Raw genomic sequence first — 25,067 nt, forward strand, 5'->3', positions numbered from 1 at the left:
ATCCTGAAATCCATGGGAATGACAGATGTAGATGATGATTAATTGCGAAAAATTATGTTTGCAAGACACTGCTTTCTTCTGCAAGTTCATCAGAGCAGGATACCTGGCTTATCCATTGCCTCAAACCTAAGCCTAGCTATCTTAAAGACTATCCCTATGCTACTCTAACCAGCTCCTTGCTGCTACTTTTGGATGCTGCACTTAAGTCTTTGTCATGCCACGTGCCATTTGAAAGTCTTTGTGCACAGTGGTTGTTTTCTGGGGAAAGAATTTTAAAAATCAAAACCTTTTGAAAGCCGACTGGTTGCCTTGAAGCGTTTTCCTTCTTTTTCTGAGTGTCCCAAATCTGTGGGTTGCTGAAATGCACATCAGCTTTGCACAGCCTCCATTGTTGCCAAGTTTGTGAACCAGTCACATCTCGAAGAAATGTAACTCATTGCAGACAGTATCATGGCGATTTTTATTTCAACCAGAAGCAGACATCTTTTGGTGAGTCACGGAGCATTGTTTCTTACAAACTAGCTGTCAGGAAGTGGAGTCTGACAAAACTGATGGACTTTCTATAAGAACAGCTTTCCCCTACACCCAGTGCAGTTTTCATGTTCTTTGTGAATCATCAGATCCGGAATCCTCTCAATTACCAAGGCAGGTAGAATGAGCTACTATTCAGAGTGCGGTACTGTGGTGCTTGCCTCTGTCCTTGTGTTCCACTGATAGTTTTAGTTCTTTCCTTCAGCCATGTATTTCACTGCTCCTCCTTTCCCTTCCATTATGACCACGACATTTCTCGTGCTTCCAAGTCTGTCCTGCTTCATATGTCCTTTGTGCACAGAGCTAACTGAAAAGACTGTCTAGTTTTTCCTCATGTGCAAGCAATTTTTCTGTGCCCCTTTAGTTAGCTGTGGCTCCCAAATCATGCCAAAAACCTCTGCAAACACTTGCAAATGCCCAGCCTCAGGATGAGGTAGAACCTGCATCCACGTGACTTTGAAATGCAATGCCGCTGACTGAGGGGGATGCTCCAAATGTAGTACCTGCAGCACAGCTTCAAAAAGATAACTAGCCGTCATTTTTTAACAAAGCTTCTATTGGAAACAAGGTTTATGGCATCTCTTACTATGTGTATCTTGGTATTTATCCCTTAAATAACATGTTATTGCCATTTCCCAGTTTCAAGCAGTGTGACAAGGAGAACAGCTCCAAGGTAATTAAGTTGCAGATTTTGCAGAAACAGGCCCACAGGGACAAGCAAGTCTAGAGTCAGACACTTGTCAATTTTCTCAGTTTCCAGCTTAGTGACTGAGTAATACATTCATATGTGACTGCTTCCATTTGGCAATAAAATACTGGGTGTAAATGAAGCTGTAAAGAGAAAAGAAGGATTTTCTGGGTGAATGCCTAGGTACTGGCAACTCCCTCAAAACTTCAAAGAAGGTAAGTAACTTTGGTTTGATGCATTGCATTTGGAACACAGGAACAGAAAATCTTAGTACAGTTCAGTGTAAACAAGTAATCAACCAAGGAACACAGTTCTGTAGGAGATCTGATTTCCTGGGTTGTGCTCCTCACAAAGCACTTTGTTTCTACATCTCCAGGACACAGCTCCTGCCTTTGTTCTGCCAGGCATGCATGCGTTCGTGCAAGTACATCCAGTACAGAAGGACTATGATCTCAGCTAGTGTCTTTAGATATATTTTGACAAAATCGGCCAACAGTTTCAAGACTTACTGAATGTCATCATATAAGAATAATTCCCTTGAATCTAAGCAAACTAGCTGTGGCTGGTAAGGGCAAATCCCATTTGTAGCAATGAGAAGGTACTGGATTTTTGTTTTGTTTTTAACTGCTAGTTCTTTTCAATGGTAGTTGGAGTTTTGTGGCACAGTTGTGATCTATCTTGGCAAACCTGTTCTATATAGAGGTGCAATAATGTCCTAAGAAAGGGTCCCTTTACAACTGCATTGTATGCGTCCACTCAAGGGTTGTGTGCTAAGTGTGAATCCTGGCAGTTCAGGCATGTGAAAGGGAAAAGCCACGTGGTAACAGGAAAAAAATATTGAGTACAGGGATGTTAACAGAGGATGTAACTAGCAAGGGATTGTTTTTTTACTTGTCACTGTTATATGAAGAGTGTAGGCAGTGGAATACTTTGGTTCTTCAAGGGAAGTCTCTCTTAAGGTAATGCTTTGGTCAGTAATCTCTCAGCTTTCCCAGGTTTCATTTGACTGCAATTAAGAAATGCAAAGCAGATGTTTGTGATCTTTTTTGATCATGCGGGTGTGTGCTGCCAGCAACTGAATGGTAGGATTTGTGCCTTTAGTTAATATTGATGAAAGAAAGAAATAATAGTTAATATTGGTTTAATAAATACTTTGAAATTACATGAGAAAAAAATGAGATCTGTTTAAAAGTTGGTGTTAAACTTCAAAATCCAGCCTGTCATTGACTATTGATATGTCCCAAACTACACATTCTTGAATTTTGCTGATGTTTTGGTCTGAAATGTAATTCCATTCTTGTACCTGACATTGGCATATACATTTAGGAAGGCAGAATTTTCTTACAACAATTCTTCCGTGGCTGTCTGCAGTACTGTCAGCATCAGCTTAAATGCAATTTTGTTTTTCTGTTTGAAAATGTACTTTTCTTGTTTGTTCTCTAGTATTTGACTGTTTAGGGTATAACAGTCGGAGTTTTAAAGAAAGAGGGTATTTTTAATAGAAAGTGGAGATCTTTACATAAGGATCTCTCCTTGCATGAGCTGGAGCTTTAAGTCAGACCTTGCCTTTGACAAGAACTGATGACTGCAACATCCTGACTTGTGACTGGGTGAAGGCAGGGCAAGCATTAAACCTGCTGTCTGTTAGTGGTTGCTGTTGGAGTCAGTGCTTTATAGGCTCAAAGTAGTGTGAATTGTTGCTTATCGTGGTGTGTCTCTGTATTGCTAATAAATTGAATCATAGGATGATATTGCTTGTATTACATAAAAAAAAAAAAGAAGAGCCACAGAGTTGTGAGCCCTGGCATATTTAATTGCAGCTATCTGAAGTGGCCCCACCTCAATGTTGAGATAACGATGGTAGATCTGACAAGGAAAGGCATTCTCATTGTCATCACATAGCAGATTAATAAGTGATCTTTGATGTCTCTGCACAGAGCTTAATTGTAATCCAAGGAAAAAAATGCACTGATTTTAAAGACATTGTTGGCTCAGGTTTTTTTCCTTTTGGCAGAACTGACTTTTCATGTCTCTGTTGGTACAAACATTTTATTTTTTATGTTACATGTAACAGAAGACATGGGCTTCATAGGAAGTCCTTCATATCACACAGAATCACAAAGGCTGGAAGGGACCTTGAAATATCATCTAGTCCAATCCCCCTGCCAGAGCAGGGCCACCTAGATAGACAGGAACTCTTCATATCAAGAGATTTCATGGGAATTTCTGCTTTGACTGTAATATGCTCAGGATTAAGTAGCAATCTCAGCTATAGGATCTCACTGAACAGAGGCATGAAATAATGTACTGGAAGAAAATGAAAGAGATAGCAAGAAACAAGGAGAACCATGGGATTGTAATTTGCTTGGAATTTGTATATCAAGCTGTGGCTTGCTTGTTTTGTTCTTGATTAGTATTTGTTTAATGGGATTAAAAGGTGAAATAACTGTTGTTACAGTTGTGCTATGCAGAAAACCGTTTCAGAAATGTGACAGTAGTACTTGGAAGCGTAAAATGAATGAGAGGCCCATGAGGATAACTTGTGCTGAGGGCCTTACTGTTATATTTAGTAGATACAGTGCCTGTCACCAGGGAGTCCTAGAAACACTTTATGTAAGGCTACATGCTGCTCCCCTTGCAGTTGATGATGATCATAATAATAGAATAGAATATTGCAATTGGAAGGGGCCTATAATGATCATCTTGTTCAACTGCCTGACCACTTCAGGGCTGACCAGAATGTAAGGCATGTTATTAAGGTCACTGTCCAAACACGTCTTTAATAGATAGGCTTGGGGCATTGACGACCTCTCTAGGAAGCCTGTGCCAGTGTTTGACCACTCTCTCATTAAAGAAATGCTTCCTAATGTCCAGTCTAAACCTGCCCTGCTTTCAACAGCATTGAACTGTTCCCACATATTCTGTCACTGGATACTGAGGAGAAGAACTCAGCAACTCCCTCTCCACTTCTCAGCGAACTATAGAGAGCAATGAGATCACCCCTCATCTACATTTTCTCCAAACTAGACAAACCCGGAGTCCTCAGCTGCTCTTTGTAGGACATTGCTTCTAGCTCTGTCACCAGTTTTGTTACCCTCCTCTGGACACATCTGAGTACCTTAACACCTTAAATGGAGGAGCTCAGAACTGCCCACAGTACTCAAGGCAAAGCTATGCCAACACTAAATACAACAGGATCATTTAAAAAATGCTAAATACATCGAGACAGTAGAAAAACCTTATTGGCTTTAGTAGAAGAGCAGCCAGACCCACAAAAACCTTTGGGTTCTTTTGAGGTAGGTGGACGTTGCTGTATCTGTGGGACAGCTGAGCAAAATAAAGCTTGTGATACTGTGGTGTTTGCCCAGGTGATGCAAGAATTCATTGGCAAAGTCAGGAGCAGCAAAAGAATTCTGTCTGGGAGCCCAGTTTGCAGGCTTCCTCTCCCGTCTTGTTACTCCCACTGTTGGAGAGTAACACCACCTTGTAACCTCTTTCAGCATTGAGCCTGTGGGACTAAATAATGAAATATTCAGGAAGTGGTTATCTTTGAGGAGAGATGTTCTTCAAAGCTCCTTGAAAATACTTGATTTTCAAGAACGAGTGTACCCATAAGTATTGTTTTGATCCAGGCCGGCACAGACATCAGAGTTCTCATGAATTCTGAAACTGTTTGCATAGGTGTGCTGAGTAAACAGCATAGTCATCAAGGCCTTAATCCATGACTTCCAAACATACATGTTGAGCATGATTTGTTGAGCACATGGTCATCCTTCTCTTCATGTGTTGGACTGATTCAGAAGAGCTGTGTTCTCCGACATGTGTTTGCTCTATAGTGCTGAAGAAGCATGTACAATGGGAGGTTTAGAACAGGACCAGCATAGTCAGGTGGCCTGGAGTGTTGTTGACTGTAACACCATTTGTCAGAGGCTACACTGGAAAGATAGGTGTTGCTGAGAGCATCAGTGTCTCCATCTGTGAAACAGGGTTTCTAACATCTCATAGAGTACACTTGATGTGTGCTGTTGGAATGCATCACTGTAAACCAGTCGTAGTGGATCTGAACACTTGGGTCTATTTAAAAACAACAAGATTAGAGATATCACCCTACAAGATTATCTCACACACTAAGTCACCTGTTCACTCAGCTGGACTGACAAAACAGCAATAAAAAAATTAAGCTGTGAAAAAAGAAGGGATTACTGTTGGCTGTATTTTCTCTTCACCTTACCTGTGTGATATATGATCTAAAGAATTGCATACTTGTCTTTTGTCTTCCTGCCATTATAATGAGGCAATCCAAGCAGAAAAACACATGTTGCCTTTGACTGAAAAGTAGTTTAAGAGATGTAACAGCTGGTCTTTATCCAAGCTTTGTACCTTGTTGTCAGTACAGCCTGAAGAAGTCCAGGGAGGCTGAAAGCAGAAATGACAGCCAATGATGTACCTGCTGCATTTTCAAGTCAGTTAGATGGAAAGGCAGGGTCATATGAGGAAATAGGCCTATGCCTAAAAGATTGCATGGGTAAATAAAAGAAACTAACCTTTGGAGCTGTCAGCTCTTCCCAAGGCTATGCATTTCCTTTAACTTAGATGATTGATTTTTCTTACTGCAGAAGTCTTTTTGCATAAATGCTCTTGAGCCTCCGTGGGAACGTGGTAATGGTTATATGAATGGCAGATGACAGTGGTTGACAAGTGTAGGTGATGTTTCTGATGACAGTCAGCAGAAATGGTCTATAGCTGCAGCAGGCTAAGCATAGGTTTTGTGTCAAGTTCATGGCTAATAAAGCTCAGTAAACACCAGAGAAGTGCTTGGGTTAATTTAGATCTCCAGATAAAGAGAGCACCCAAGGAAAAAAAATTCTTGTTACTATATATTTTAAGCCCACAGAGGTCAGGGTAGAAAGCTTGGCTCTATGACAGTATTGCCCTTGGCTTCACTGGAGCCTGGGATTTTCTCTTGTATTCTCAGATTATAGGCCTGCTGACTCCATTAGTTGTTCTGTCAGTGGATGTATGCATCCTGTAGATACTCATATACAGAGAGTGTTTAAAAGAAAGGAAAAAAAAATCCTGTCTCCTTGTTCCCTAGTTGCTACTTAGTTTTTTAAGACATTTGCAGTGTAGAATTAATTTCTTTACCTGGATTTTGTCAAATCCAACCCCAGATATGACTGCTTCTCCTCTGAGGCACTACAGTTGGAAGGCAGTGCCATTGGCACTGAGCTTCTGGTCCATAACTAAAGATCCTTGTCAGAAAAATAAAGGTCCCTGTATGGAGGTCTCCAAAATTATTCTTCCTTGTCCTGAGAGACACTCGTGGTTAAGTGTACAATCAATAAATTAATAATTAGGCAGACAAGACGGAAGAAAGAGAATGATGGTGAAGCACTGAGATGAATTTACTGCAAGGAGATTGGGGAGCAGGAGCTTGTCTGTGGCATTGCCTGGAAGCTGCCTGCACTATAGATTGTGTGAGGCAGTCACAGCTGTGCCACCTCCAGCTTTCCACAGTGACTGGCTTTCATCACTACCACCAGCCTAGATCTTGCTGCACACATCCATGTTTTGCCTGCAACACCATGTACCTTCTCCAGAGCTGTAGAAGGCAGATAGGAACATCTTCTGTCCATTTGCAAAATATCCCATCTGCAGAGACTCCCTTAGAGGCATCTCTTGTCCCCTATAGCTACCTGATGGCAGTTACCTGAGGAGGGCCTGGGATGAGGCTACCAGCAACCCTAAAGGTACTCTTGCCTCGCGCATTGCTTTATTTCTTCCCTCAGCTGTTGTGTACTGTGACAATATGCAATGATGGAGGAGGGCTGGCACTATCATTATTATCTGTATTATTATTATTACTATTGAATAGTTGTAGTTCATCAGTGCTGAGGAATTTACCTGCATGTTAACTGGCTGCTTCAGTGTCATTGTTTTATATAGTGCACTCTCCTCATTTTGTCTATCTGGTATTTGTGAAGTGCTTTTAGGTTATTGCTACTAGCAGGTTACACCTTAGTTTGAGCATTTGCAAATAGATGGGTTTTCAGTTAAGCAGTTGTACCAGCAGCAAACCTACATCTTGGTTCTTTCAGTCTTGCTCAAATCGGGTCTGGCCTTTATTAGAGTTTGGGGTTTTGTGTAGGTTGAAGTTTTTTGTTTGGTTGATTTTTTTAATGGTAACTGGTAAAGTGAAAATACTTTTTTTTTTAATTGAATGGGACAAGAACATAATGACTACCTGAGCCCGATATTTCAGGTGCTCAGCTCACGTGTGGGACACCTGAATCATTAGGCAGTACCTAATGATTAGGTTCTGCATACTGATTCATTATTTACATAGCATGAAATTGTACCAGAAAGAGAGATCAAGAACTTGACACCTGTCTGTGCCATCCCTACGAGTACCTCCAAGCCCAGTACTTAGGACAACCTGAATGCTTGGCATGGGTGTTCCTTTTCTGAAAAGTCCTTTCACAGCAATTCCAAAGCCAATTCTTTGAGGAGTAGCAATTGCAGAGACGGTCCCTTTATACCAATGTTATCCTAATTCAGAATTAAAATACAGTTAGAAATACGATCTTTCCCATAAGATGGAAATTTTGATTCCCATACCCCCTCAAGCTGCGTTTCATTTGTTACTGAGAGCAGATTCTGCCTCTGACCGACCTATGATACTAACTCCATGAATGCTTGGTGGACTTTCATCTGCGGACTTTCGTGTTTTTTCTCCCAGTCTTGTCCTCACATGTAATCCTTCCCAAATCCACATCATGAACATGTCTCAGATTCTTCCTTAAAACTCTCTTGCTGCATTATCTATGGAAATTGGACTGTGGTTAGGCAGCTGCTGCGCTGCCTTATGGTTTTCAGGCTGACTAATACTGCCTCGTTGCTCCTATTTATGTCCCCTCTGTCTGTATTCATATTATGCCTCTTCCTGTATGCCTCAGCAGTAACCTCAGCAAATTGGGAATGCCACCATTGCTCTACACATACTACCTGCAGCGTGGTGAAGTGCAGATTCACAGTGAGGACCTGAGCTTCTGCAGAGTAGTAAGAATGTATAATACAGTTGTAATAGTCTTCTTGGAAGAAAATTGTTTGTATTGCTGCTGTGTTTTCTACTTGAGAGGTTTCATAGCGCTTTGTCAGAGCTCAGACAATGCTTCATACTTTATAACTCTTGAAACCCTACTCGGGTGTCAACTTCTGTCTCCTAAGTGGTTAGTGGTCTGTTATATCCCTGGCTGTTCAAAGATGCAGACGATTAGTGGACAATGAGGCAAGTCTGTCCTGAGTACTGCTTAAGTACAGTAGGTTAATCAGTGGGGCAATGTAGTCTTTTAACTCCAAGGGCTGCACTGCATGTGCAAAAGTATGTTTCCATTGCAATGCTTACAGACTGTCAGGTAATGTAAGATCATCCAACTGCTTTTCTTACAGTTGTATGTGAATCCATATGTGAACACAGAGCTGTCAGGCTAAAGAAGGGGCCAGCCAAATGCTTTTCGCTACAACAGAAATGATAGTTGGCCTGAAGAGTGGGAAAACCACGTTCCATCTCTTTCTGAAACTTACAATCATAGAATCATAGAATGGTAGGGTTGGAAGGGACCTTTAGAGATCTAGTCCAACCCCCCTGCTAAAGCAGGTCAACCTAGATCAAGTCACGCAGGAACGTGTCCAGGTGGGTTTTGAAGACCTCCAGAGAAGGAGCCTCCACACCCTCCCTGGGCAGCCTGTGACAGGGCTTCGCACCTCAACACTGACATAGTTTTTCGTTATGTTTAAATGGAACTTATTGTGTTCCAGCTTCTTCCCATTATCCCTTGTCCTGTCACTAGATACAACAGGAAAAAGTGATGCCCCAACCTCCTGACACCCACTATTTAGATATTTGTAAATATTAATGAGATTTCCCCTCGGTCTCCTCCAGACTCAACAGCCCCAGTTCCCACAGCCTTTCCTTATAAGGAAGATGTTCCAGTCCCCTGATCAACTTGGTGACTCTGTACTGGACTCTCTCCAGAAGTTCCCTGTCCCTCTTGAGCTAGGGAAATGTTGAAGAAGACAGGCCCCAGAATTGATCCCTGTGGAACTCCACTGGCCACAGGCCTCCAACTCGACTCTGTGCCATTTATCACCACCCTCTGGGCTCTGTCATTCAGCCAGCTCTCGATCCACCTCACTGTCCACTCCTCCAAGCCACACTGCCTGAGCTTTCTGATGAGGATATTGTGGGAGACAGTGTCAAAAGCCTTGCTGAAGTCAAGGTAGATGACATCTACTGCTCTCCCCTCATCTAGCCAACCGGTTATGCCCTCATAGAAGGCTATCAGGTTAGTCAAACAGGATTTTCCCTTGGTGAATTCACGTTGACTCTGCCTGATAACCTTCTTTTCCTTCGTATGTTTAGTGACTACATTCAGGATGAGTTGTTCCGTCACCTTTCCAGGGATGGAGGTGAGGCTGACCGGCCTGTATTTTCCTGGGTCGTCCTTCCTGCCCTTTTTGAAGACTGGTGTGACATTGGCCTTTCTCCAGTCCTCAGGCACCTCAGCTGTCCTCCATGAGAGTTCAAAAATGATGGAGAGAGGCTTAGCAATTACATCAGCCAGCTCCCCCAGCACTCTAGGATGCATCCCATAACAGTATTCTTTGTATGGGAAAGAAGGGAATGGCAGGTCAGATGTTGTGGGAGCATTTTGAATATTTTGCTGAAACTGCAATTTCCTTTTTGAAAATGGGAAAACGTAAAACAAATTTGGTCTAAAGGGAATGATGCTCAAGTGATAGTCTAGGATTTATTTAATTATTTAAAATATGTTGTGATCCTAACTTACTGAAAGTTTTATAGAGCATGTTGTATTTCCAACTGCCAGTTTGATTCTGTCATTGCTGCCTGTAGGTCAGGACTGGCTGTACTCGTCAGGGTAGCTGCTGGGCTCTGTTGCTTTCTAGGTTAGTAATACAAAGAGACATCTTCTTGCCCTGTTTTAGAATATGCTGTTTATAGTTGTTGTTAGCTGTATATTGTCTGCTTCCTCTCTACTGGCAGTTTCAGTCCTTTTTTAAATTATTTTTTTACCAGAACTATGGCAAACTTATAGTGACTATGGGATTTACCACAGGAGAGAGAGAAAAGGGGAAAAGAGTGTGAAGGGGTTAATTTATAGGCTTTTTGTCTTCACCATTCAAACACAGTCCTAAACCAACCCTAATCTGACTTTCAGATAAATGGACTGCTGTCCAGTTTGCATCCCCCCCAGGCATCATATATTTTAGCCTGCAGGCTGATATGGTTTCAGATGTTCTTACCATTTCTAAGGATTAGTCATATTAGCAAAAGGTATATCAGTTCCCTCTCTAGAGGTACCAACAGCATTACTAACTTCTAAGATGTTCCCCCGCTTCTGTCTCTTGTGTTTTTTCACCCCTGGTGGCAAAATTCTGTGTTGAGTTGGCTGCATTGGGGTCACTGTTGCGCATGGGCTCAAGCTTTGCCAGGAGAGGCTTAGATTAGGCATTAGGAAGAACTTTTTCACTGAGAGGGTTATTAAGCATTGGAACGGGCTGCCCAGGGAGGTGGTGGAGTCACCATCCCTGGAGATATTAAAAAGACTCAGCGATGAAGTACTGAGGGACATGGTTTAGTTTAGTGATCGGCCTGACAGCCTGAGGTTAGTGGTTGGATTTGATGATCTTAAAGGTCTTTCCAACTATAAAGATTCTGTGGTGGGGGTCAAAGCCTAGCTAAAGCTGCTGGTCTTGCTGGACACGTCTGCTGTTAGACATTCAATGAAACCCAGTGGTTGGTGTACCCACCCACTGGCTAATCTATTTATACTCCAGGACCAAACTGGATCCCACTTACACTCAAGCTAGTGTAAATCTAAAGCAAGTCCATATGACCAACAATCTTGCTAGTTTTACAGTTGCTATGTATCGTAATTTGTACTACACTGAACAGCATTGCTAAGATTACAATAAAAAATGGGAGGAAATGTGGAAAAATCACTGAAAACAAAACATGGGGAAGAAAGTTGCTTCAAAGTCTGCTTTCAAAATAGAAGTTACAGATACAAATAGGGATAAAGCTATGAACCACTCCACTCATTTCAGAATCAGACAGCACAAGTGAACAGCATGGGGAAAAATTGAAGAGGTAATGCCTACAAAGTGTATTCCATTCAGCCAAACTGTGCAGCAGCAATATTGACCAAAAATATTAGCTGACCTTTTTTTGCACATTGCATGGATGTAACTAAAAGCAGAACCTCGATTAATGTGTCAGAATCTCCTGCTAATGAACTAAGAGGAAAAAAGAAGCAGAAAAGAAAATGAGTAGAAAGAAAAATTATATTAGAAACTGAGCTATGACACCTAAAAAAGTTTTGTCATGTACCTGTCTGCACTTCTTGCTGGTTTTCATGCTGCGTATTATGGACTAATTCCTGTTTGGCAAACATCTGTCAGGCATAATAATTTCAAGCATTAATCCTTAAAGGAATTAACTAGCTTGTAAGTTGATGACCTGAACTAGATAGTTTCTGGGGATTATTGCTATTTAAATCTTACCCACCTTTCAAACAGTGGCAGCATGCCATGCTAGTTTTCTTTTCTTTTTTGTTTGCTTCTTTATTTGTTTTTTCTGGGCTGATATGGCTTTAGACTGTCACTCTTTCACTTCTACCACACGGTAGGAGGCAGAGAGGAAATCCTGTGCTGCCTCCGACATGAGTAAGGAGGAAGCCACCAGTTTCTTTTCGCGCCAGACTTGCTGGTGCTGTCAGCCATGCCCAGCTGCTGTCAGAACACCCAGCGGAGGCCAAGCTGGAAAAGCATCAGGGAAATTCAGTGAAATCACCACAGGCTTTTACCTGGCCTTTTTTCCAGAACTTCCAGGAGTTTGGTAAGATTTTTGCACGATTTGTTCTTATCATTTCACAATGAAGCGAGATGGACATGACCATACAGCACCTCTGTATCTTTTGGTTCCTAATAACTTTTGAACTCATTTGCTGCTTTCCATTAAATTTGCCAGAGAGGTAGAGGCATCAGATACTAAGTTCCTTTAAATCTGGATTGTAATGAGAAGGATAGAGTAAGTGGTGTCCTGTTGGGGGAGGGCAACGACTGAGGACACAAGCAGCACCCGGCTGCTGACATGCATGAAGACCAGCCCATTCACTGGCCTGTCTACAGGGAAAGCCCACACCTCACCTCTTGCTTGGCGCCAATGCCACAGGGCCCTGAGGGAGAGGACGGGGAGAGCTGAGGGCAAGAGCCCCATGTGATGAAACAAGACCTGATAAACTGTTTTGTGAGCAGCAGTCCAGGATGAGGAACTCGTTCGTGTAAGGCTGGAAAAAAACCCCAAATGGTGCTCACCACAAGGGCTGGGAATAAGGGGCAGCCAGTGAAGTTAACAGAGTGTCTGTTGGGAGCTGGGAGTGTTGCTGGCACTCGGGACATGCTTTTACAGCCCCTAAATGTTCACCCAACTAGGACTGCTGGGATCCCTTCCCTGAAGTTTGTTAAATAGTGCGGCTTTAAGGTCTCAGATAGGACCGTTGAAACATGACCAGGCTGTATGCAATAAGTTAGAAAGATATTCAAGAAATTCAATTTTATTTTCTGAAGTAGGGAATATAGTTTGGGCAAGGATTGTGGCTTGTGTTGTACTCATTAAGCCTAAATGTGGTCATTGGAGGCTCCGTTGCTGTGGTTTATCAGTGGTCCCTGATCACACAGTCAGATGTCTTTTCCTCCAGGAAGGTGATAACCCGCTTCTCCTGTTCTCTGATAAAACCTTTAGCAAGGTGCCTGCTGAGCCCTGATCTGTGACTTCGAATGAAAAATAGCAGGGGTAAATTCCAGTCACACACCTTTAAAATATAACAAGTGTCTGTGGTATCTTTTCAAGATGACTTTGAAGACTACTGAGGAAATAACTGTTATTTCTATTGCACTATGATGTATATTACTCCATGTAGAAGAATTATGTATCACCTGGCTTATAAGAACCTGTCATTACACTTTTTACTTCTTCATGTGCTTGAGAATCATCAGTGCTATGACACCTCTGTCAGGAGATGTTTTTAAATATATCAGTGTGTGTACAAATCCTCAGCTGATATAAACCCCCGTTGCTCTAAATATATCTGTGGGTTAGCTCTCTGCAGCCAGCAGCCCCAGAGATAGGTCCCATAAATATTTAGGGTGGGATTTTCAAAGTGTCAGAGAAGTAGGCCCATTGGGGTCTAAATAGAGCTCAACTGACTGATCTCTTCAGATGGTTGCAGAAAAAAAGCAAGCTTTAATTTCTTATAGTATTCCATTTCTTAAAGGTAATTAAAAATGGATGATGCAAGAGTGAGAAGAATAAGCATCGGCTTTACTCTTGTTGCTCAGCACAGTAATTATCTGTGATCACAGCTTTAAATAACTCTGGTCCTCCTCCCTGGAGGTGGACTGCTGACAAATGCAGCTTACTACTGGATCGTGCTGTCACTTTATTCTTCATTTTGGTTAATCTCAGTAGGAGGAGATTCAAATCCTCTTCACTTTATAAACTATAGGACTTCATTCCTCAGACTAAAAAGATTGCTAAAAAGTCAGTGCTGGTTCATCTCGGAGGCATTCTTCATCTCTGTTGTGAAATCCTGGGAGCTGTGGCAATGCTGGTCTCTTTACAGAACTGAAAGCCAGCTCTGCTCCTCTGGCTGCTAGGAGGGGTCTTTGCAATTGAAAGCAGAGAAGCGATCTTGCTCTTTAACCCACAATGCCTGGTTAGCACACAGTGGGAGGGTGACTAAGATGTGGAAACTGCAGTAGTTCAGGCAAAAATGAGTCACAAGAAAGCAGCCTGTTTCACTGAATTACAGAAATGTCCTCAGCCACTCAACATTAATTTATACCCACCATTTTGCAGCGGTCTACTTTGTTTCTGAGTTTGGGAAGGAGGTTGCTGGCTATGCCAATAGAGTATTTTATTTGTGACACAGGCAGGCCTTGTGCATCCATGGGTTTGTCTGAACACAAAGCAGCATAACTTTGCAATATAAAGACTGGCATGATTAGCTTAATGGAAACATGACTTTAAATTTTGTCCAGAGTGCTGGCTGTTTAGGTTTAGTTTTATTTACCTTGCTGTATGGTTTTTGACAGCATTTCAAGTGTTTATCTCTTGCAGTGGTCACTTTTTCTTTATATAAACAGATGTTCTTGTTCCATACAAATGAAATTCTGCTATTCTTTTTCCATTTCGATGCCATTAAAATAACTCGTATTTTAATCAACAACTTCAATATTTAAAATTAGTTTTATCCTATGTGCTAATTTCACTTTCACCATACAAATATGTCACTACCGTCATCCCAGTGACAATGTTTTGAAAGATGTATCTGAGAAGTCTGTTTTGGAGAGTTAGTCCTTCATCTGTTCTTCTAAAGGGGACAAAATATATTATGCCCTTAGACTACACTTGTTAAGTACTTGCAAGTGACTTGTTTTCTAACAAATTGTTCTAGTAAACAGTTGACTTTAAAGGTTTCTTAGTAAAAACTGTATTTTTACAGCTCCCAGGTTGCACACAATTGCTCACTCAAAGGCATTTGATTGATGGTCAAATAAGATTTTAACACTGGTTTTGTAAGAGGAAAAAAAGTTGTATGCACAACCCCTGCCTTCCCAGATGAAACATGGATGTGGAAGAGGAAGGGATGCAGACTTGGAGGCAGATTGATGCTCTGTAGCTCAGAGCACCCCAATTACAATTGCAGGCCTCATTAGGACAGGGGATTCCTGCAAAAGGCAACTTGTCCCACCTCTGGCATGGATCCTTGCTTGCAAGTGCCCCTCTCTCTCACTAACTCCCTAGGGAATTGCAGAGCTCCTAGCTCAAGGTGTGTGTCCCACTGCTCTTGATGTGACACACACTTCTGTGCCCCAGCATGTCTGCAGACCCTGTGGTGAGGCCACGTGCTGTAGCAGGGCTTGAGGATCTCTTTATGAGTATCTCTCGCTTCACAGGGTGGGTGGAGGACATGGGTGGTGGAACCACCACAGCTTGCACAGAGCACTGGAAATGCAGTCTCTAATGGCCCTTTCTTCCATCAACCACTCTGTGTCCCGAAGTACACACTGACATCTTGCTTTCATTTCTGAACCCCTTCCAACATATAATCTCTCATCACTTTGAGACAGAAGTGTTATCCTTTTAACTGCAAAGCACTTTTTGCTCACCATGGGTTGAAAGCACAGTCTTTGTGTGTGGTTTAACACATTAGGGTCCTGATTATGAAAATGGCCCCTGGGAGTGACAAACTGCACACAAATGATAGCTGCTGCCAGCCAGCCAGGAGAGATGGGCAAGGTCTTACTGGTGTTGTGATGCCAAACCAGAATTAAACAGCACAGCTAGGGTATTAAGAATTACTTGGGAGTAGTCTTACAGAAGAAGACCAACTTGCAGAATGTATTTGGCAAAAAGTTAGGAATAACAACACCTTTGAGAAAATGAGGTGGTCCATATGCAATATATGACCAGCAAAAAGGGAACGATTTATCAGTGATATTATTCACTCTGAATTGTTTGCTGATCTCTGGCCAAGAGGCAGATACCACAGAGGTTTATTAGTCGATATATCAGTGCTGTGACTGGCACCCAGTACTGTGAAATTCTACAGTCTATGGAGGACAAGTAGGAGATAATTAAATACATAAATTCAAGCCCCCAGAGACTATGAGAGTAATACTGTTGGCTTGCAGTGCCTTTTGATTGTCTGACTGATGGTAGAACTCTTAGGGAGCTGAGCAAAGCTGAAACCTAGCCTGCTTTGGCCCCTTTCAGGGGCCATTTCTGAAGCAGATTCCCTGGATCTGAAGAATCTCTGCCAAAGCTGCAGAGCAGAGGTGTTTAAGCTGTGATTTCCCAGCTTAAAGAGTCTGTGAATGGTAACTTGAAAGCGGAAGCCTCTTGCCTTAAAGTCACTAAACAGGCATCTCTGTAGAGACACCTGAAGGGATGTTGGAAAATGTTGAAAATCCTTGTCTGCAGTATACAACTGAATTACCAGTTTTCATCTTGTCCTTTCAAGTAGTTCATTATCCTAGGGGCAAGGAAGAAAGTACCTTTGAACCAGAGCAGACGGAGAAAGTCTTAATCCACAGGAGGATTAAGAAATTCTCTAAATATTGTTTAATACCTCAACAGTGTGGGGAGACAGAAGACCAATATCTAATCCAGACAGAAATCTAATACAGATGCTCTGCTTTTTTGGTGATAAAAAGGAATTTGAGACCAGTACTACAACCTGCATTTTCTTTATCTAATTGAATCATGATAGACTAGCCTGTCTCCTAGAGTGACCATGGAAATACAGAAGTGTGTGTGCAGAGTGGAGAGACATTTGTAATTAAGAGTCCTCAACAATACCTTTTACTTCCAAATTACTTGAAGTTTAAAACAGAAAAAAAACCTCCAAAACAGCTGTGGTCAGACATACTGGTAGCCATTTCTAAAACAAGAAGGGAAGAATAGCCCCAGGACCTAACTGTGCCTTACTTTCACATGGTGATTGCATTTGGATAGAGGAATTTTACAATTTCAATTTCTGTTTCTTAGGAAATTACTTTTTAGACCTGGGGATTATATGTTTTCTGCAGCAGTCTTAGAAAACAGAAAAAGATCCCATTTGCACTGTCTTTCGCTAAAATCTAAAATTAATCATTATACAAGTGGTTAGATAAAATTAGACTTTTTTTGAGAGTCACTCTGTGCAGAAAATATCTCTGCTTATTAGGGTTTTGTATCAAATAGAAAATTGTCATGTATGATAACCTTGTGGCAGAAGCCTTGCATCAGCCATAGGCTTCCTATGGATTGTTTTGGAAAGGAAGTGGTTATGATGTGCCTGAGTGTTGTATGTACTCATGATGTTAGTATTCTTTGGTTGAAGAGGATGCTTGTAGCTAGGATATGGACGTGCTTATTCCACAAAAACTATTTATTCTGTAGCTCATTAATTAAGGCAAACAATCACGGACTGTTGTAAACATTAAGGCAATAACACAGGAAAAGGCTGGGTTGGAAGATGGCCAAGGTGATAAGATTAATGTTTTGAGTCTCTAAAAGACTATGCTGGAAATAACTACACCTTTTATTTGAAACCTTGAGGGCTTCTGCAGCTACTCGGGCACTTCAACTCATCTGGACGTGGGTGTGGCTACCCTGGAGACATTCAATGCCTCAGCTGGTGAAGCATCAGCTAATAGTAGTGTGAGTCAAAGTAGCTCCTCCTGGAGTAGGCCAAGAGTATTTAGCTTGGAAAAGAAAAAAGTTAGTGCTTCGCCTTTCTGTGATCTGTGCCAACAGCCAGCCCTCCACTCCAGCCCAAAGGAGACGGGGCAGAGCTCCCAGCTCTCCTCCTTCTCAGAGGTCTCTTACAGTGTCCAGGCAAGCTGAAAAGTTAATAAGTTATCCCAGATACAATTCCCAGAACCAAAATTGCTTCTACACTTGTGCATGGGTATAAGGTTTGACCACTCCAGTGAGTTTTTTAAAAATCTTTTTCACATTCAATCCCAGAAACAAATGGAAAGGGTTATGAAAAGTTTGAAGTATTTTAGTAACTGGAAAACTGTTTCCCTTATGGCAAATGATTTTAATTTCCTGGAACATTTTTGTACTTTTATTTTTGTAAGAACTGGTTTCTGGAAACTAGTCAAGTGGTACATAAATATAGGAATCCAAGACATATTGAAACCATTTAAAAGCCTGTGTTCTGTAAATGTAGGGTTTAAAAGAATGTGTAAAATGGGAGTGGTTGTAGGAAACATTTCAAGAAGTTGTTGTTGTTATTAAAAAAAAAAATAATCAACCAACAAACCAACCACAGCATGACTTGGCAGAGAGAAAATAGTACATTAGAAAATGCTGCAAACTGATAGGGTGATTCTAACAAAAAGACACTGCACTTGCAAAATAAAAGCTCTCAGGAGTGCATTACAAATAGTAAACAAGTAAATCTCATTATACCCTGGTGAGACTTACTACATGCACTATAAAGATTGCTGAAATAGCTTCCTTAAGTAAGAAGTGCTCAGAGGAATTTGGCCCTCTGAGTGTTGGTGGCTCACATGGAGAATGAGATGTGCCTTTCACTGTCGGAGTCTGCTGTGGAAACTCAGGTATTTTCATGACCCCCAATGGCACTGCTGCCATGTAGTGGCTCCAAGAGCTATAATGCAAAGCAGTCATGTGGTTCATTTATCTGCTCTGTCAGCAACATGGCTCCAAGACCACCATTGATAAAGGCTGCCTCTCTATATCTTCTCTTCTGCTCAGCCCAGCACTGCTCTTGCTTTGGATCTCATTAATTTATTTGAGGTATTCAGTGTGTGTCCTGTGGGCAAGTAAGAGGGGCAGAGCGTGTGCCTCTAGCTCCCTTCCAGCTGCCCCTTATCCTCAGGGAGTTCAAGAGCAGGTGGTGGGTTACAGTCCTTTGACTTCTCACTAAATGATTTTGTACTTGAATGAGGGAGAAGGAAGGGACTCATACTGATTTAAGTGTGTTGCCACAGGAGTTCATCTTTCCCTCTTCCAAAGGTACAGATATCCTATGTGTGGTAACCAAGCCAAGCCACAGGTGGCCCAGTACAAGCCCTGCTTGTGCTGTGGTTGTGCAAGTGAGTCTGGTAGAAAACTGGGTAAGGGCTGTGGCATTGTGCCCTCTATGGCACTGAAACATATGTGCTGACCCAGACACTGCCGACCAGTGTTTGGACACCATGGAGGGTGATTCAGGAAGGTAGAAGGGCTAGGTGGGGGAGGCTCAGCTAAAGGATTCTGTGTCTTATATTTTCCTATTCCTGAAACATGCTTTTTAGAACCTCTGAACATGCTGCAGGAACTGTCCTTGTTCAGTTACATCTAGCACCCTGAAATATGCTTCTTCCTTACCCTTTCTAAGTTAAGTAACTGTGTTAATGCATATGGACATAAAAACCTTGGTTTTGCTTAGCATCTCATCACCTGTATATGTATACATAATATGTATACATATGTATAAAGATGCTAAGTGCTTTCTGCGATGTAAATACACTTCCACAGTATGAATTTAATACTCTGATTCAAGTGACATTAAAATGAAAAGCTGTTTTGAACAGCTACATGCATTTGAAAATTACTATGATAAAAATAATTTTGTACAAAATGCTCAGAGGATTGCACCTGTGATTAAGGAGAGGCTTTCTGTGCCACAGTGGGTCCTAGCAACTGAGCCTGCAGCCTGGGACAAGAGCTGTCGTGCCATGATACAGGTGGCTCTAATGGTCTGCTGCTGTTGCAGGTTGGTCTGTGAATGCTGGCTTTTCACAGGTGAACAGCTCAGGTCTGTTCCATGAGCAGCTACGTCACCTTTGTACTTCTTGTACAGATCAGAGCTCTATATTTTACATCCAGAAGTATTGCTCCATCATTTAGTCCCAATGATGCAGCAGAAATGGGTTAAATACTCTTGATTCATTAGCACTTTTCCAGTAATCATTTATCTCAGCTTTAGCAACGTTTGCAAAAAAATTACAAATATTGCCAAATTTCAGATAATCAGCAGCTATTCTTCCTCCCAAGCAAACAGCAGGTCAGAGAGCATACTTTTTTTTGCAAATATCAATCCATGTCTTTTATTTGGAGCCCTTTGAAGAGGGCTTTAAACTAAAGTTGCTTGCATCCCACTCCTACCAGTTAGATGTCACTGCCAGCAAGAGATGGTCAGAGCCTGGAGAGGGATTGGAGGTCAGCAGGAGAATGCCTGAGGAGCAGCACAAAGGAATTGCAGCCCCTGCAGCCAGTAAATCAACTTCATCAGGGGCCCAACTTAAACGCCTCTATGCAACTGCACATAGCTTGGAGAATAATGAAGAGTAAGAGGTGTGCACACACCTGCAGGACTGTGATCTCATTGGCATCCTGGAGATGTGGTGGGATCGCTCCTGTGACCAGAGTTTTGAAATGGAAGGGTACAGGCTCTTTAGGAAGGACACAGGCAGAGGAGACAAGGATGGAGTGTTGCCTGCTATGTCAATGACCATCTGGAGTACATAGAGCTCTTTGGAGCAGTTTCCAAAACCAAAAACTCTAGGATGCTGTAGCTGATTGCTTCAGCTAGAGTTGAGCTGCCTGGCATGTAAGAAAGAGGTAGCACAGGACACTGTGCTTGGAAACAGCCCAAATCCATATTAGGTATGGCAGATCATAACTATCATGAAATCCACCTGGGCACTGTGTCAGAGTCTGTGCTAAATTCAGTCATCTGAGTGGTGCTAGGTGTAGATATTACTTGGTCAGAAACAATTAATGATGTTATGCAGGCAGTTGGAGTAGCAAAGCATTTGTCTTCCTTTGTGAACTGTGATCTTAATATTGAAATAACACTTCTCATGGCTGCCTTCATTGGCTAGTTTTGTGGAATGTCTGTGTGTGGTATGAGAGTCTGTGTATCTGTGAGTTTTGGGCATTAAATCCTTGTGCTCGGAGGAAAGCAGCATGAGGTCAGAGTGTGAGTGGGATTTACTTCATGTTAGGTTACAGTAGATTTTTTTATTGCTTCTTAACCATGTTTGATTGCCCTCTACCTTTTTGTAAGAAATAGGACTGGGATAACATAATGTTCCATATTGACTACTCCATGACTGGAGTCCTGAAGCCAATTTTAAATATGATATGGACATTGCCAGGAATAGAAACCTCTCCTAGGAAATGAATGCCATTCCTCCTCAGGATCTATCCAGCACACGTACCATGAGTTTTTGTTTCACAATAGTGTACCTGGAATTGCCACAACTTACACTCATGCATTCGTAAACTATTTACCTAGAAATGTATGTAACAAGGAAAATTTTAACGGAGAGTTCCTCTACAGCTGCCAGATATAGTGAAAAATGTTAAGGTGAAAATGAGTTGATCAGTCAGTTACAAAGTGATGAGTGCTCTTCGTGAGTGTTGGATTATTATAGTTCAGAAATGTCAGTTTTGGACCAGTCATAGTTGAGGAAGGATACAGCTATCTAGTGATCCATTGAGAATAATATTCTCCTTTAGTTGGCTTCATCATTAGGACTCTTGTGATGCAAGTCAATGGTTTTTCAGCTTTAATTATATATCCTGTCATAGTCTTTTAATATTTCAGAGAGGGTGTATTTGCCCCGTGCCACACTCCCCTCACTAAATCCAGTACATCCTGTTCTATTCTTTAATCTTTTCAAGGTGAGGTCACACTTTTTTAAAAACTGCCCTCTAACTTTGAGAATTATAGGTTTGGATTCTGCTTCATGTACATCTCAAGGAGGAATTCCCTCTTCTGTGCAAATGCAGCTTGTCTCTTGTCTACATGTTAGATGTCTGACCTGTCCTCTGCTCCAGTAGCTGCTGTGTAGGTGCAATTCTCTCACTCTGTTCTGGGACCTGATGAGCATAATGCCTGATGAAGGCTGGGAAGCAGCAATTTAGTCTGTTTCTGTTGCTAGACCTCAGTGTTGCAAACATTTATGTATTTTTGCCTCTGGTCTAATGTGGAAGAAATTGCACTGGGTGCTACAGGGGATGACATCTAATTGTGCATTAATCCTTTTACCTCAGGAACTGGAACATCGGCAGGATGGTGGGAAGCTTTCTCCCAGTGGGTAGAAGTATGGCCCTCCCTTGTAAAGACTAAGCTGCTGAGAGTTGAAGTGGTTGCAAAACACCACTGGTCCAGCTTTGCCAATAGCTGTGCTTTGCCTCTCACATAGAGCACTTTCTTCCATGTGAATTGTTTCATGGAAACTGAGGGCACTGCTGTGGAACTGAATTATGTGCAACAAACTTGGGTTCAGTAATTAAGCCTCAGACTTTGTGCTGCAAAAATATTTCAGTGATGAATAACAAAGAAGTATATTTTAATTTGCAAGGGACACTGCTTGGCTGACAGTAGTTGTAGGAAGTGATCCAAAACCATTTAATGTCAATGGCTGTCTTTCTGTTCAGTTCAGCAGAGCTGACCTACTGGGAGCTTTGTTATGATTTGTCCTTATTAGTCAAGTTTAGTATGGCTGTGCTGAAGGGTGAGCATTCATCTATTATACAGGCACAAAGAAGGCCATCTGAGCAGCAGAAAGGCACAAGAGCACATCAGCAGAGCAACCAACCATCATACTCACCTGATGGTTGGGAAGGGACAGCAAGAGGGAGGGAGAGGAAAATTAAAAGCTTGGAGCCTGGTATAGGATAAGAGAGATGCCAAAGGAAAAAAATTCCATCAGTGTTGATATTCCCATGTGTTGGCTTGTGAGTGGCTTGTCTTGGCAGTTGCTGGCTAGTTGTCATTGTTGCGTATCCCTGACTCACCACATGTGCATTGGGATAACCTCTCTGTGGTCTCAGCAGGACAAGTTAACTGAGAGCCTAAGCATCAGGTCCTCATCTCACCAGCTTTAAAGGGTTCATATACTTCTAAGTTAAGCATGTGCTAAAGTGCTCTGCTAGTCTGGGTGTCAGAAGTGGCATAGGGAGAGTTTTGCACTGACTCAGCTCTGGGAAGAAACAGGAGGTGTTTGTGATTGGTGTAGACAATCTGGAACATACCACAAACACCAGATTAATCTAATTTGAAAGCTTTGAATTAAATCTGTTTACTGTAATGGAGCCTCCCACAGTTTCCCACCTTCTTTTTGTTTCCTAGTATATTTTCATTTGGGAAAGCTGCAGTGTGAATGTGTTCTCAATGCACAACTGAATCACAATACTGCTACATTTTTTGGTATTGTCATTCATAAAAAAAAAAAAAAGGAAAGCCATAGCATCATTAGATTTTCTCCTTTGTTTCTTCAGATTGCCTTGGATGTACTCCTGTTTAGGTCTTAACTAAAATATACTTACTTTCCTATCTTTTCAGCTTCTTTGAATGCAATGACTCAGCAGCTACAGGATGAATTTGACAGTAGTGTGGAGAATGCAGAAGCATGGATGAAGGCCATCCAAGAGAGGCTGAGGATCAATGACAACACCAAGGGACCTCGATCTGCCCTAGAAGCCAGACTGAGAGAAACTGAGGTAAGGGAAGAGTGATGTAGTGCTGCCACTGCTGCCTTTGTTACAGTAGTTATTGCTGTGAGCTCTGGAGTTTTTCCATTAGGAAACTGTTGGCTGCCCCTGCTTCTGGAATATTGGTCTTTTGTGGATGAGTTTACATCAATATTCTGACATAATTCTAATGTTTACAGACATTGTAGGAAAAGAGGATGACAATTTGATATCACAGGCTTCCAAGTTTTTTCAGAATGGTTTGGAAGACTTGCAGCAGGTTTGGCAGGTAAAAATGTTTACTCTCCTATGAGGAGGCTCAAACCTGAAACAATTGAGTTCCTGCTTGTAATTACCAGGTATTGAGTTGCAGAAGTCCAGCATATAGTACAAAAGAATCAGATGTTAGTGTTCCATCTCCTCCAGGACTCTGGTGCCAATTGCAGTGTCCTAGGAATGGGCTGTTCTGCAGTAATCCCCTTGTCCATAAACCCTGATAATAAAAGGGTTCACTGCAGTAATCCCCTTGTCCATAAACCCTGATAATAAAAGGGTTCACAGCTTCCCTTTATAAACTATCTAATGAAAGTAAATGTTTTTTTTTTTTTTCTGATCTTAGTTAATCTCTTATATAATTCTTCTCACAGAGATCCCATTGCAGATTATGCCTGCTCTGTTACTGTGATTTCACTTTCATTAAGTTCAGTTTCATTAGATGTTATCTTGTTCTTGTCATCTTACAGAATGAAACACTCCTGTTTGTCCCATCTCTACCATTCATGATTAGAGGGAGTGGTGATATTTCAATGATTAACATTGAAACTATTTTTATACTTTTGTATTGCCCTTAATTCCAACCAGTGTGTTCTTTAAATTAAATTGGCAAATCTTTCCCATCGTTATTTACCTAAGAGTCTTACTTTTTGTGTGCCTACTGATGTTTGGACAGCCTCTTCTGAAGTTTAGCAACTTCCAAAACACACAGGATGAGGTAGTGCCTATGATGGTACATCAATGTCTTCAGCCTTTTCTTTAACCGTGGCTCATTGGAGGCTGGATCTTGCCTGTGGCATAATACAGAGACTGTTCATGGAGTGATGGATGATAGCTAGACTTGTATGACAGTCATGAAATACTGAGTATTATTTTCACCCTTTCCTTTTCTCTGGGAAACTATGACATGTAAAGTCTTAAAAAAACATGCAAGAAATTCTCTAAAGGTCCCTTCCAACCCTACCATTCTATGATTCTATGAAATACAGGAACTTGGCTAGAGAGAGGGGCAGTTTGGCAAAGGGGATGCATTAGTGGCAGAGATAACAAGATATAAGGTTTTAAAGTTTGTGGTCATTTAATATGGCCTGAACTGAAGTCTGATGACTTCTGTAGGCCTTGGAGGTATACAACATGCAAAAAATCATGTTAGAAGATTTTTTTCTGTTCAGACTTTAGAAATGCATCATTCTAAAGAATAACAAGTGTTTGTTCTCTTTTTCTCTATGTACTTTATCCACCTCCTGTTCCTTCATCCTGCCTCCTTTCTGGGCCTGGCCTCCCAGTCCAGCTCACGTGTCCTTGTGACGTGCTTGCTGCTTTGCTTATTAGCTGTTTTCAAATCCAGTGATCATTTTTCAGTTCCTTTTTTGCATCTGGCTTGCATTTTTGGTTTGATTTTTTTTTTATGTTTCCTTCCTGTGGTTTATATTCTGTTCATTTATTAATGAAAATGCCAGCCAAAGATAGCAACCGTTTAAAAAAAAAGATTTGAAAAAGAATAAT

General features: G+C 41.6%; 1 protein-coding gene across 10 annotated transcripts in view; it reads left to right on the forward strand.

Moving 5' to 3' along the window:
* The window catches only part of SYNE3 (spectrin repeat containing nuclear envelope family member 3), a 66,421-nt gene that overhangs the window by 1,313 nt on the left and 40,041 nt on the right, over positions 1-25,067 (forward strand). For all 10 annotated transcript variants that reach the window (XR_009818855.1, XM_061997532.1, XM_061997531.1 and 7 more), the window contains exon 2: positions 23,161-23,318. Coding sequence is in view for 9 of the 10 variants with exons in the window: in XM_061997532.1 (XP_061853516.1) it covers positions 23,175-23,318 (144 nt within the window). In the remaining variant the exon portion in view is untranslated. The remainder of the gene's footprint in view (positions 1-23,160; positions 23,319-25,067) is intronic.

This window comes from Colius striatus, chromosome 6 (assembly GCF_028858725.1).
Source record: "Colius striatus isolate bColStr4 chromosome 6, bColStr4.1.hap1, whole genome shotgun sequence".
Classification (NCBI taxonomy): Eukaryota; Metazoa; Chordata; class Aves; order Coliiformes; family Coliidae; genus Colius; species Colius striatus.